Raw genomic sequence first — 15043 nt, forward strand, 5'->3', positions numbered from 1 at the left:
GGGAGGCTGGGAGGAGGCGGAAACTTGTTTTTTTTTTCTTTTTCTCAATAAAAAAATAATTGAGAAAAGCAATACACAAAAGATGCCAGTTGTGTTGTCCTGGTACACAGTTTCACTTTGGGTTCTATTTCATTCCTGTCTACAACAAATTTATGAATACCTGTGCTATTATTTAAAATCATTTGTACTCTTCTTTTCACTAAAATACACTTTTCAAAAACTCTTTATGTTACGTTTTTTATTTTGATTTTTACTGTAAGTCTGGCTAAATGTGCTATAATAGTTTTAAATATTATCTGCAAAGTAAGTAGTTCATTGCTTTTAAATTCAGCAGCACTAATTTTTAAGACACTAGTTAGCAGATTGTATCTAGATTCTTATAGTTATAATTTATCACCCAGGAGATAAATAGTCTTTTTTTTTTTGCCTCTGAAGACTCATTAGCAAAGTCTTTATGCCTAAGTTTTATCAGTTGTCTGTCTCTGTCACGTTCACCAGCCCACTAAATACTACTTTATTCATTCTGGAGCTTCTCTAGCCTGAAACTCCAAATTCTTCCATACTCTTTGGAAAACTAATTCTAAAGCTCTATGGCGCACATGGTTTTGTTTACCCTGACAATATTCTTATTTTTATACTTTTTTGTATTTGGTATTGTAATTTCTATATTAGTTTATTTTCTCATTTATGATAGAAGGAACTCATTGCAGCAAAAATTCATGGTGACTCCATTGCCATAAAGCATGCAAAGTTCAAGGCAGAAGGGTATAGCTGGGGGCAGCTTCAGTTCCGGGCAGATCAAAAAAATCATTAAACCAGAAGCAGGAGTAAGTTATAAATACAAATTCAAGGTCTGGTCAAACTGTCTATCTTTGCCTGGCATGCCTTTGCTCAGAAATGTTCTACAACTTTTTAAAACATCAGCTAGAGACTATGTGTTGAAACACATAATTCTGTACAGGACAGACAGGTGCAAGGATAGATAGATAGATAGATAGATAGATAGATAGATAGATAGATAGATAGATGATAAATAGATACATACATACATACATACATACATACATACATACATACATAGAGAGACGATAAATAGATAAATAATAGACAGCAAACAGGTAGAAGGATAAATAGATGATAGATAGATAGATAGATAGATAGATAGATAGATAGATAGATAGATAGATAGATGATAGATAGATAATAGATAGATAGATAGATAGATAGATAGATAGATAGATAGATAGATAGATAGATAGATGATGAAGGATAGACAGATGATAGGTACATGATAGATAGAACTAGTTATATTTTAGTTAGATATATAGGAGGTAGATAGTATAATAGGGATCTATGGTAAACAGATTTATGATAGATATAATCTAGATGGTAGGTAGATGCAGTTCATAGCAGATGACAGATGATAAATGATAGGGGCTAGAAAGATGACAGAGAGATAGATAATAAATCAAAACTTTCATTTAATTCATTTTTTATTTGTCAACTCAACTCCAAATATCAGAATAAGTCTTAAAATATGATACCTACATAAAATACAATTAATCACTCATATTATCATATATAGGGATAAAATGAATACACTAAAATTAAAGTTTTAGTTTTAGATATCAGAAATAGTAACATAAGCCATATTAAAAAAAGTGTTGATACAGCTGCAGAAACAAGCCTTGGGAAGATAAAAGCCAGTGTTCTAGAAGACATGGCACCTTGACTACGAAATTGGATTTCTTATGAGAGAGTAGAACAAAGCCTGCCAGAGATTACACATAACTAAGTGATTACAGCCTGCTTCTTCATCTGGCTGCAACTGTTTCATCATGAAGCTACTATGAAATGACCTGGGTGTGTGCCTCTGTCTTGGATCACTCAGGGACTGACACTCCAAACAATTACATACCATAGAATAAAAGGAAGAACACTATTACTGGTACAGTAGAAAAGGAAAAGGAATAATGACTATTTCTTAAGAACGAAATGGTGCTTCTAGGAATAAAATTAAATTAAATTAAGCTGTGCTCTCTTTTAATTGTAATTATATTGTGATACAGACAGTGTATGTAAACATTCTCACTCAGAGCTGCTAGCCATAATTTAAATTGCCCTGGACTTACTCTCTCCATTTTGCTAGAATTTCTTCAGCCTTGCGCATGTCCAGTCACTCTATGATTCTATACTTCTCTTTAGCTTTATTTTGTTTCTATTTTAAGTATAAGTCATAAAAAAGCTGAAAGAAAATAACAAACAATAATTAGTTGATCGCAAAATACCTACTATCTTCCAAAGACTCAATTATGAATATGGTTTCCTCTGGAGACTGCACTCTGATGTATAATAGAATGTATTATAGATGATTAAAAGAGCCACAAGAGAAGGCTATGCTTCCCATGAAGTCTGATGGGAACAGAAGACATTTTCCAAATACATTCTACAGAGTTTTTAAATTTTTATCTTTAGATTTTATTTTACTTTGCATGTATGAAAGCTGTCATTGCATATATCTACGTGTACCACATTCATGACTGTTAAATACCCTGCACACAGGGTTATAGATGGTTGTAAGACACCACACATGTGCTGCGAATCAAACCTGGGTCCTCTGAAAGAGCAACAAGTGTTGTCACCCTCTCCAGCCCTTTACAGATTTATAACCTATAAATTTTATTTATGAAGTATATATTGATAAGGCCTATGAATACAATATATGTCCTAGGAACAACAAATGTAGACATGTGGGACCTCTGTGCATGTAGATATTGACAGAGGCTGAAAAACATTGTCAAGTAACTTAATTATTGATTTTACAGTTATAACTGCTATACACTGAAATAAAATTGTTATTCAGTTATCTGTTTGCTCAACTAAAAGATACTATTGGAAACCCATGGGGAAATTACATGCAATGTAATTTAATGCATTTCTTTATGTTTTTCAGCTCTTTTCCTCATTGTGATGGTCAGGGACAGTCACTTTCAGTATTAATGTTGGTTATAGCCTCTTTAAATCTGTGTCTTCATTTCATCTGTGAGTTGGAGGTGATGGGAAGAAGGTGGTGGGTACACTCCTGATTTTTCCTGAAACAAATCCGTGTTTGGCTTTTGTTAAGGACGTGTTTATTTGACTGGATAGATGGCTCCAAGTTAGGGGTATAACTGAGCTTGAGGACTTGAGATTGATCCTTTGGACCCACATGATTGCTCCTAACCATCTGTGACTCAAGTTTCCAGGGGACTCAATGTTCCTTTCAGACTCTTCAGGTACCAGTTGTGCATGTGATACATGGGCACACGTGTTTTGTATTGAATCAAGTTATCAGATGACTGATTGCGTAGATATCATAATGATAAAAACAGCATGTTTTATTCTTCACATCCCCAAAGGAAATTACCCCAGAGCAGAGATTGGGGCCATTTGTTATCTGCTATCTTCAAAGTGTATCAAAGAGATTGATGAGAGTGTAAGAGTATTATTCTTTATTTTATTTTTATTGCTTTATAAATAATACCATTCAAAACTTCCACTTCCATCCTCGCACTCCCCCCTCACCCTCTCCCATCCCCTCCAGTCCTAAGAGAAGGCAGGGTACCCTGCCTATCTTAAACAGATAAGATTTTTAATTTGTCCTAAAGTCACTGAATCAAAAAAAAAAAACACACAATAAAATATTTATTTACAACCCCCAATGAAAAGAAAAGAATATTTATAGGAAAAAATGTTTTCATACATGAGATGAAACAATATAAACTCAAAATGTACAGGTAAGGGTTAGGTCTATCACTCATCTTTTAAAAGTTTATATGAATAACTGGTCAAAGCCAACAGGGTATCTCTCTCGAAGTTATCTATATGGATTCCAAGTAGCCCAGATAGTTACATACTATATTGGAATGTCCTCACAAGGCTCTGTCACAGAACAGGTAACAGAGAAAACCCCAGAGCCCTTTATTTCAAACAAAGAGGAAACAAGTGGAGTTGAAGAAACTGTTCAAACTTCATTTTAGTTCCTGGCGACTTGAAGTTTCTCCCTTGTCCTCTACCACCTGGGAATAAATCCTGCTCTACTTCCAAAGTCTATGGTTTGTGCCAGCAAACTTCCCTAGTCCTCCTCGACCCCTACCTCAGCCTCCAAAACCTCCTCAGCAGCTACCTAGACAACCAAAGTCACCTTCACCATTACGTCTGGGCCAGTCCCATGTTTGTCTCCATCTTCTGTAGCCTCCTTGGCAGCTTTTGTGTCTTCCCCACTATTGAACTCCACAAAGTCAAACTCTTTGGATGAACCAGTTTCCCAATCAGTGACTATTCTTGTTTGAACAGAACCCTTAAATGATACTTTAAAGTTCTCTCTAGTGGCATCCTCTGACAGACCTTTGACAAACAGAAGTTTGGGTGGCTGACTTCTTGCAATAGGCAATACCCTGGTTCCTTGTAACTCCAATCTGATTCTTTTGCCCTTGATTTCCATTTTTTTCCAAAAGTTTATAGATTCTTTAGCACCTTCAAATGAAGCAAATTCTATAAATGTGTGCCCTTTAAACTTGCTCTTTGAGTTATGGGCGCTTTGATAAAAGTTGCTTACTCACGTACTTCCTGAAGAGTGTCTTTTGTTGTACCTTCAAAAAGGTTACGTCAACCAAAGTTTCCGATTCACCCCTCCAAGTGCTACTCTTTCCATCTCTCTCTTGCCTTTGTCCTTTCTCCCATCCAAGTACTAACCAGGTCTGACCCTGCTTAGCTTCCGAGATCAGACAAGATCGGGTGCGTTCAAGGTGGTATGGTCATAGAAGCCTTTGGGGTAAAGTGAAACATATTTCCCATCAATTTCTGCCCCCTACTTTTCTTCATAGTTTTCCTTTGCATAAGCTTCTGCCTTAAACTCAATATGAACAATACCTCACTCTTCCCATCCTTGCAGACAAATCTTCAAACACATCTTATAATTCATTTCCAATGATGGTGAAAGAGAGGGGTTTTTTATAAATATGAAATGCTTCAGGAATTTGTGTGTCGTCCTTATGCAGGGGCCATGCTAATCTCCTCAGTGTTATGCCAGTTTTAGTATATGTGCTGCTGAGATGAACATAAGGGTGTCACTGAGAGCTTTTATCTTTTCTGTTCCTTAGAAAGTGCAAAAGGGAGGAGTATATTTATGTCTTTTAAACAAAGTTAGAGGAGAAAAAAATTACAACTCTCAATTCCTTCTAGACTTCAATGAAGTTAAGCTTAGGTATCAAGGGAAATTACTCAATTACTGTTTTTAGCCAAAGCTCAACACCTTGTTAAATTAATATTGGAACTGTTAAATAAACTAGAGTGCTTTATTTTCTATGAATTTGCTAATATTCCATAAACTTTATTAGTCTCACTTGCAATAAACATTCAACCATGTTTATTAAAAATTTTTCAATAATTTTTAGCACACTATTTTTGTGAGAATGCTTCCTTATGAAGGAGTGCAGTTATTTGTAGACATTGATGGGAGGACCACATAGAATAACTGAAGATCCTCTCTGGGTTTCTTGTACTCTGCACAGATTCCGTTCCACTCTTGGGCATTTTGGAACCCAGAAGTTAAAATCTTCAAATATTTCTCCTACGTGGCCCATTGCAACCAAAGCTTTAAACTCAGGAAATCGCACTTATGACTTTGCTAGATTTATGAGGACAGCATTATATTTAAGTGAGCTGTGCCTAAGATACTCATGCCCACACTTCTTAGTGGACAACCATGGACCTTCCCATAGTGAGATACACGTTACTCATACCTGTCTTTCAGCCAGGATATTTTTCTCTCTTAGTGTTCCTAATGATATGAATGTTATAAAGATATTTCAGTTCCCTGAGGTAAACAGCTTGCTCTTTGAAAGAATAGAAATCATGTAACCTTTTAGGTATCTTCTGTAATATTGCAAGGTATTTTCTGTCCAGTTGAGAAAACGTATGTTTATTATATCTTTAACAAGCTGGGGATTAATATAAAGAAGAAGGGCAAGATTCCTGTCTTTTGAGAAAAGGAAATCAATAAGTAAAAGCTTAGTACTTGAGAAATGTTCATATGCAATAGGAAAATTCCATTAGGCCTCACAAATGTAAAAATTTAACAAATTATTGTTCTTAATTTCAAAGAAAAGAATTGCAAGGCACCTTTTAAAGATGTATTGTATAATAATGTCTATTTTCTTTATTAGAGTGTAAAGATGAATTGTATTTTATATCATATAATTACATAAATTCATGTCTGTGTGAAAACCTATTTCTCTTATTGTTAATGATATGTATTTTTTCTTTTTTTCTGTGTATCTCTCTCCAGTCACAGAAAAGTTCTCCAGGAAACCATGAGAGCTCCCAAGTTCAGTCAACAAAGGAAGAGACGAGGAGAACCTCTGTGTGTGGTCCTCAAGATGTAAGAATAACCTAAAGTGGTTTGGAAAGGATCCAACATTTGGCAGTGGTAGCTCACACAATCATGAAATGTTCTCTGTGGTGGGGGAGTCTTTTTTCTAAGCTCTATAGCTTTCCATGTGATGGCATAGGTGTTGCCTAAACAGCATCAGGTAGATACTCTTCTTGATTTTATAGTCAGATTCTGCTGTGCAACCCGTGGTGATGCACCAACCCCACATCATTCCTACAACAACAAGATAGAGAGCAATCACAGGGTTAAAGCAGAACAAGGAAGCAAACAAAAAGATTCCATAGTATTCAAGACCTAAGAAAAGCTAATGTGCTCTTATAGAACAAGATAACGGACAAAGAGAGATCCTCCACCTTCATATGATAAACAGATAGGAAACTGAACTGTTGGGGGATGGTGAAGGAAAGAGGGATCCCTCTTAATAAATGCAATAACAAATAAAACATCAACCCTTGAATTCTGTTAGGATGAAGGTTTTAGGTCTGTTGTGATGGCTCTAACAAATGATATTTTTGTTAACCAGATTCAGATACAGGCTCTAATCCAAATAGAAATTATATATTGAGACTACACATGGCTGAAGGAAATTAGTCAATATTTAAGGTAAATAAGTAAGATGGAAAACAAAATAAATTGGTACTTGTATTTCTTTTCTGCTAGATCCCAACATTCATTTTTTGAAAAAAAAAATCAGGCTGTAAATATGACTCAATGGTTAAGAGCACTGACTGCTCTTCTAGTCAACCTGGGTTCAATTTCAGTACCCTCTTTGCAGCTTACAACTGTCTGTGACTCCAGTTCCAGGGTACTCAAGACCCATGGCAAAACACTGATGCACATGATATAAAAAAATAAGTAAATTTTAAAAGTTTTTTTCAAAATGTTTGCTACTGTATGTTTGTTTATAGAACCATATATCTAAACTATGGAATTTAGGATATGAAGCTGATCAGGATTGGAAATCAACAGTCTGCAATTGACTTCCCTAGAGTCCAGAAGATGATGTGTCGGGAAGGATGCCTTTGCAGTGGTCTGGAGTAAGGATAGATCTTAGCCCATCAGAGGGAATTTTCACAAACAGAAAACATGCCAGAGCACTGTGCATGCAGTATAGACCACAGCAAGTGGTGGGAAACTCACCCATAAGTTAATCAGGAACCACAAAGTAAGGACTTGGATTCCCTCATTGGAGAATTTAGTTTCAATTATACAATGTTTTCAAACGTTTGTCAACTGATAAACTAGACAAGTATCATTTGTAGGAAGGTATTTATCTTTTATATGACAAGTTGAAAAGCTCTGCTTTGTTCATTGATTTTCTGAGCCTCATTTTGGCTTATCTTCTTACAAAAAGTTGGACCTGTCAAAATTGTGTCTGTGTTTGTGTGCATGTCTCTGTGCGTGTGTTATTATCCCCCTTTCCTACTACTGGATTTCTCCTTCATAAGCTTCTCTCCCTTTGACAGTTCCTATAACCATGTCCTTCATGGCACTGTCTTCACTGGTACGAACATGAATACTGTCTCTAGCCTTACTTCAGTAGCCTTATGGTGAGGGAGGGCTCACTTGTTTGCCCCCCTCCCCCGGCTGCTCAGTCCCAAAATAACCACACAGAAACTGTATTCATTAAACCACTGCTTGGCCAATTAGCTTTACCTTCTAATAACTGGCTAACTCTTACGTCTTAATTTAACCCGTTTCTATTAATCTATGTATCACCACGTGGCTGTGGCTAATGTTTCGGCACATCTTACTCTGGCAGCAGCTCCAAGGCATCACTCTGACTCTGCCTTTCTTTTTCCCAGCATTCAGTCCAGTCCCTTCTCCTACCTAAGTTCTGCCCTATCAACAGGCCAATGCAGTTTCTTTGTTCATTAATGTTAATCACAGCACACAGAGGGGACTCCCACATCAGCCTTACTTTAGTACACATTGGTGTTTGGTGTCTCAACCTTCCAGAAGCTGTAATTCCTACTGTAGAGAGTGCTCAGTCAGAGCTACAGACCCAGAGAAAATGTAAACTAGGCAAATGCTTCAGGTGTTAAAAAGGAGGAATTAGTGGTACTGTGTGAATATCCATTTTCAAGTTTTGGATCAGAGGTTCTAATCTGTGACTTCAGAATGCATCACGTAGAGAACACTTAGAAAGATGGTTTCACAGGACTGAGCAGAAATGTTACCTCAGCATTTCCACTGTGGGATCTGCACAACTGATGTGTTCATTTCGTGTAACTCCAGGAATTCTGTGCTTTTTATAGTGGCTTTCAAATAGAAATAATTACAAAATTATCTGGGGACATTAGTCACATTTTGAACAACTATTTGGAGTATTCTAAATCAATAAAGCTGGGGGATTTTGTAAAAGCTTTTGTTGTGCCTGATGACTGTTACGTAGGAAGCTTAGCAATTACTGAGATCAATGTAATCTTGTTGGAACCTCACAGTCCTTAATTACATGCATCCAGCTATGTATATGTATGCATGCTCATTCATATATGAATGCATATATTAAATTATCATATAATAAATGTCGAATTCTGGAAATAGATGTCCTGAACCCATTATCAAGTTCATATAAAATGTACCACCACTACTACAGGAAGTTACATAGGAGTTACCACTATAGTATCTAACTAGAACAATAGAAGAAAAAGATAACTTGTTACTGGATATACCATGGAGCTATGCTTTTTCTAAACCATTGTTCTTTAAACTGTATTCCATGAGCTACACCTATTTAGTGTCCTCTGTGTTGAGTGTAATCTGATCACCCAAATGCAAAGCCTGGGTACCGTTTACCATAGCACTGAGGTTTACTCCTTTCCACATGCTCACATTTGGGGACGCTACATTTCTGATGGTTTCCCATTAGCCAAATGAGTATTGGAGGACCACTGCACCCACGGGAACTATTCTCCAGTTCAACTGTCTAAATTCATAGTAACAGCACCCTAGCTGGGTAAGCACTGTGAAAATGTTACAGTCATTACTGTCTAGAAATGTGAAAATACATTCAGCATCATTGTACATGCAGATAAAGAGTTTCTTTCTTGTTCCTTTCATTAAATATATAAACTGACAGAAAAGAGAACTTAATTTAAATGATTACTTTAAAAACACAAGAATTACTTTACTTCCTTGTATTCCAACATTTAGGCTTTCAATTCCTGATGAGGCTTCTCTTTTATTCTTTATTTTGCTATTCAGTCAAGTATCATAAATGTCACATTTTTTATGCAATGGCTACCTTTTATACATCAAATATTTATTCCCTTTATCAAAAGTTAATTGATGAAAGTATGAGTTAATTTTTCTGCTTTCCATATTGCTTTGTATTATATATGTCTATCGTTTATGTTCCTCCAAAGTATCTTTTTATTACTTCATATAACTGTAACTATAATTAATACTCATTATTTTTTGAGATTATAATATATTTATAATATAATTATATCTCCTTTCTCCAATCTCACTTATAAATCTCTCCATGCTCTCTTTCAAATATGCATATATATTCCTACATACATAAATACAATTGCTCAGTCTGTAATGTTATTTGCATGTAAATCTTCAGGGTTTACCATTTGGTATTATATAACCAGTTTGTGTGCTCAACCCTAAGGAAGTACTAAATTATCTTAGTACCTATATCTTTACATAAGTTCTGAATAGGAGATTAAAATCCTGAAACTTTGTCATCACATTGTAATGCCAAATGGATTATTCTGAGCCCATTGCAAAGTCTTGCAATTTATATGATCAGCCCGATTATTTCAATAATCCTGCCTGCTATCATTTTGGTAGGGTTTGTATCTATAGACCATATTCAGGGCAAATGTCATCTTCATAACTATTATTTCAACTCACTGATTGTTTCTATAACTGTTCAAATTTCCAAATGAAATTATTTATGATCTTAGAATTGCATTAATTCTGGGGTGAGAAAACCTAAAATCTGCCCTTAAAAGACCTCATAGTCTGTAATTTTCAGTAAGTGGATTATTTGTTATTAATTCACTGTAACAAAGATAGGTAGAGTTAGTTAAAATACCAAAGAAAGAATAAAGTTTCAATCAAATATTAACAATGAGATTCTAATCAAAGGTCTTTGAAACATAATTAGCAGTTAAAGTGGGTAGCTATGTGGGATCAGAAAATGAAAACTCACATTCTGGAATGAGGGTAGGAGTAAGGTATTGAGGGGAGAAATCCTCATGATCTCTTGCACTCTAGAGAGAAGTGAGGGAGACACATGCAGTTTCCCAGTGTGTCATTAGGGATTGGTTGTGTGAGTGGTTGCTGCTGATCACAGCTCACACTGTATAGCACAGAGCAGAATACAGAAATCAAAACCTGCCTCTGAGTATTACCAGTGCTATTCTTCAGATTGACTTTAGCGGGTGACTTCTTTTCAATAGAGGATATAGCAATAATTTTCTAGTTTCCATATATCCAAACATCAGCCATTAAGGTGCCCAGGATCCAGTTAATCTATAAGAAGATTCCTAAAATGTATTATATTTGAGTAGATCCAGTCAGAATGTCTCTTGTCAATGTTTTGTCCTAAACACTGAGAACCCCTGAAGCTGATTTCAGGCATTTTTCTTTACTTTTAAAATAGTTTCAATTAGAGGATAATATTAAAAAAAAAATTGGATAAAACTGAGGCAGCAAAGCTGGCTTTCTCTCCATCTCGTTTTCCCACGGCCATTGTTAAGCAGCATACCAAGGATTACAGACATTTTGCATTTTGTTCTCATGTGTGATGTGAGAGTGTCACATATCAATCTGATGATTTCAATGGTTAATTAATAAAGAAACTGCTTGGCTGATGGAGGAAGGTCATTGGTTAATTAAATAAAGAAGCTGCTTGCCCTGATAGGTTAAAACATAGGTGGGAGGAGTAAACAGAACAGAACGCTGGGAGGAAGAGGAAGTGAGCTCAGACTCGACAGCTCTCCTCTCGGGGGCAGACGCCTCAGAGAGATGCCATGCTCCCGGCTCCTGGGTGGATGCGGGGATAGCTCTGCTCTCTGAGGCACACAAAATGAAGCTCCGACCCAGGATGGACATAGGCTAGAATCTCCCTGGTAAGCCACCTTGTAGGCTACAGCAGATTATTAGAGATGGGCTAGTCCAGGTGTGAGAGTTAGCCTAGAAGAGGCTAGATAGAAATGGCCAAGCAGTGATTAAAAGAATATAGTGTCCGGGTAATTACTTCGGGTAAAGCTAGTCAGGTGGCAGGAAGCAGCCCGCTGCTCATATTACTACACTTGGCCTGATAGGTTAGAACATAGGTGGGTGGAGGAAACAGAAGAGAATGCTGGGAGGAAGTGAGGCAGATGCCATGCCTCTCCTCTCCAGGGCAGATGCAATGAAGGTCCAGCCCAAGATGGACGTACGCTAGAATCTTCCTGGAGGGTCACCACCTCATGGTGCTACACACACTAATGGAGGTGGGTTGATAAGGATGTGAGAGTTGGCCAGTAGGAGGCTGGAGCTTATGGGCCAAGCAGTGTTTATATGAATACAGTTGTGTGCTGTTATTTCGGGGCATAAGCTAGCCAGACAGCAGAAATGCTGTCCGCAGCTCCTTCTACACATGTGTAGATTGGGATAAAGATGGAAATAGAAGGTTACATGTATGATCAAACATACTGAGAGATGGCTGGTATTATTTCTCAGGAAACCAAACTTTAGAACTCTCTCCAGTCTAGCCTCTTCAACTCAGTCCTGTGCTGCCACAGCTCACATGATCTCAGAGATTATTGGGTTACACATATCTGCTTGGCACTGTTGTGTAACTAGCAATAAGATATCCTCTCATAGTTTCAGTTTACAGATTCTGCAGAGGTAAGAAAACATTTCCTTATCAGTTTCTTTCATTTTTCCATTATTTATTAAACTTCCATACTTTCCTACAATCACTATTTTGCTTTCTTTCTTGTTTTCTGCTAGCCTGTGTCTTTTTATTTTTTATTTTTACTTAAAAATAAAATTTCCACTTCCCCCTCTTCCCATTTCCCTACCCTCCCCCTACCCCCTCCCCAAATCCCCTTCCCCCTCTCTTTCCAGTCCAAAGAGCAGTCAGGGTTCCCTGCCCTGTGGAAGTCCAAGGTCCTCCCCCCTCCATCCAGGTCTAGGAAGGTGAGCATCCAAACAGACTAGGCTCCCACAAAGCCAGTTTTGCTTTCTTTCTTATGAATTATCAAAAAATTCTCCCCATTTATTCTCACTATTTTGTTTTGATTTTTTTGGAAACATGATTTCTCTACATATCCTCTGATGACTTAGAATTCACCATGTAGCCCAGAATGACATCAAACTCACAATAATTCTCCTGTGAGAATAGACTCTAGCCACTGTGCATAACTAACTCATACATTTCTATGGTAAATATCATTCAACCTGTTCTTTGTACATTTTACATTTGGAAACTGAGTTAGTCTATGACCCCAAATCTACATTCTTTCTCCCATGAAGTATAATTCAGTACTACATAGTGCCTCCCCATTTTTTAACCCCTGCTAATTTCCTTAAGGAAAAAGGAACACGCTATGCAATTATTATTTTCTCACAATGTCAAGATTAATATTAATCTTTAATTTATTATTGGAACTGTGCACCCCACAGAATTTTGTTGACATGTACGAAGGCACCAAGTGCTAGTCTGCCTCCCATATTGGCACTACTTTATAATTGGTTGTTAAAACTCAATCTTCTCCCTGGTTAGTTTTTCCTCACTTCTTTGGCAATTAAGAGTCCTTCGGGAAATGTAAATACTTCATTATGGTCTTTAACTTTGAATGATGTGTTTAAAAAGTAAACCATTGTGCAGTAGCAAGTATAATGTATGGTGTATGAAAATTACATTCTCAGGTATACTCAATTTTGTAATCTTCCATTAACTGCCCTCTAGGCCTTGCTGGGGATGGTTAAGGGTAACAATATGTGGAAAGCTGACTGATAGCTTGACAGAGATATATGCACATCCTCCTGTTCTGGGATTCTGCTCAAGTTAATGGAGATGGTTTTTGATCCTGAATCTCACTTCCCTCTCCTGCAACTTGCTCCTTGCCCTTCATCCTTTGTGGTTTCCCTTTGAACATTTGGTAGTAGCTCTACTTGTACTCGTTTTGCATTTTTTGGATAGATTGTTAGTACTTCTCATTTAAAGGAGAATCAATTTTACACATAAGTATTTGTAGGAATTATACAAGGCAGTTAATTAAAGCCTTCATCTAAGGAACTTCCAGCATTACAGCAGCAATGAAAGTGATGACCATGAGGGTAAATTTTCAAGCACACATACACACATGTGCACACACATTTTGAAGCACGCAAGTGCACACATGGGGCACACATAAACAATTACATATACACATATATACTCACATATATAATAATTGAATGCTGATTAAAAATAAAACATCTTTTTTTTTAAACAGACTTTATCAGTGTAGCCCTGGCTGCCCTGGAACCTGGAACTAGCTCTTGTAGACCAGTCTGGCCTCAAACTCACAGAGATTAGACTACCTCTGCCTCCCCAGGGCTGGGGTTAAAAGCATGCTCCACAACCACCCTATGAAACATCATTTTTAAATTTTGAAGATGTGTAATCCATTCGAGCTAGTCTCATGAAAATTACAGGAAACATAGTATCAGCAATAACTCCAAATATTGTTGGAATATGATACACAGAATCAGTGTGGCAGATATTTGCTGTTCTTCTGTATGTAAATAGTCATGATAAAAAAGAAAATCTATGCATAGACAACAGCAGGAATAATGCAAAAGAAAATAAAAACAACGCAGCTTCATATACATGATCCCTAGTCATGACATGCATGGCAGACTCCTACTGAAGAAAGAGGATCATAATGACTGTATAACTGAGAACCCATTCCACAGGATAAGTTTTATGAAATACAGTTTCTACATCAGACATTTCCCACAAAGAGAATGCTTCTGTCTGTGAGGTGTCATTAGAAACAGAAGCATGGAGAAGCAAAGAACATAGAATGGAATTTTCTCTTATTAAGGACTTGATTCCTCATAAACATTACTGTTTGACCTGTGAGATTCTCCTCTGTATATTGCAAATACCATTGGTTAATAAAGAAACTCTTAGGCCTGAGCAGGGCAGAATATAGGTAGGCAGGGAAGACTATAGTGAATGCTAGGAGAAAGAAAGCAGAATCAAGGAGAAGCCATGGAGTCACCACCAAAGACAGACATGCTGAGACTTTGCCGGTAAGCGACAACTATGTGGCGATACACAGATTAATGGAGATGGGTTAGTTTAGTATATAAGAGTTAGCCAGAAACATGCTTAAGCTATTAGTCAAACAGTATTGCAAGTAATATAGTTTCTGAATGGTTATTTTGGGTCTGAGCAGCTGGGAACAAGCAGCCTTCTACTACACATAACTTTCACAGTTTCTCTGGCATCATCTACTCAAGAGTATTTTAAATGACAGAATGAAGTTAAATGAATCCCTGACTTATGTTTTTCCCCTAGGAAAGAAACTGCTCTATTGAATATCAAGAGATGTCCACTGTCCATTTATAAAACTCTTAGTCTCTGTTTTATGTGTGGAAAAGACTACA

General features: G+C 36.9%; 1 protein-coding gene and 1 non-coding gene across 4 annotated transcripts in view; one reads left to right on the forward strand and one right to left on the reverse strand.

Annotated features, from left to right (window-relative positions):
- The window catches only part of Luzp2 (leucine zipper protein 2), a 390110-nt gene that overhangs the window by 369834 nt on the left and 5233 nt on the right, over window positions 1–15043 (forward strand). For all 3 annotated transcript variants that reach the window (XM_005366917.3, XM_005366918.3, XM_026789114.1), the window contains exon 10: window positions 6329–6421. In XM_005366917.3, the coding sequence (XP_005366974.1) occupies window positions 6329–6421 (93 nt within the window). The remainder of the gene's footprint in view (window positions 1–6328; window positions 6422–15043) is intronic.
- Window positions 4995–5101, reverse strand: LOC113458328. The gene has a single exon (XR_003378714.1). It is a non-coding gene; the product is annotated as a U6 spliceosomal RNA (small nuclear RNA).

Source organism: Microtus ochrogaster, unplaced genomic scaffold (genome assembly GCF_000317375.1).
Source record: "Microtus ochrogaster isolate Prairie Vole_2 unplaced genomic scaffold, MicOch1.0 UNK14, whole genome shotgun sequence".
Taxonomy (NCBI): Eukaryota; Metazoa; Chordata; class Mammalia; order Rodentia; family Cricetidae; genus Microtus; species Microtus ochrogaster.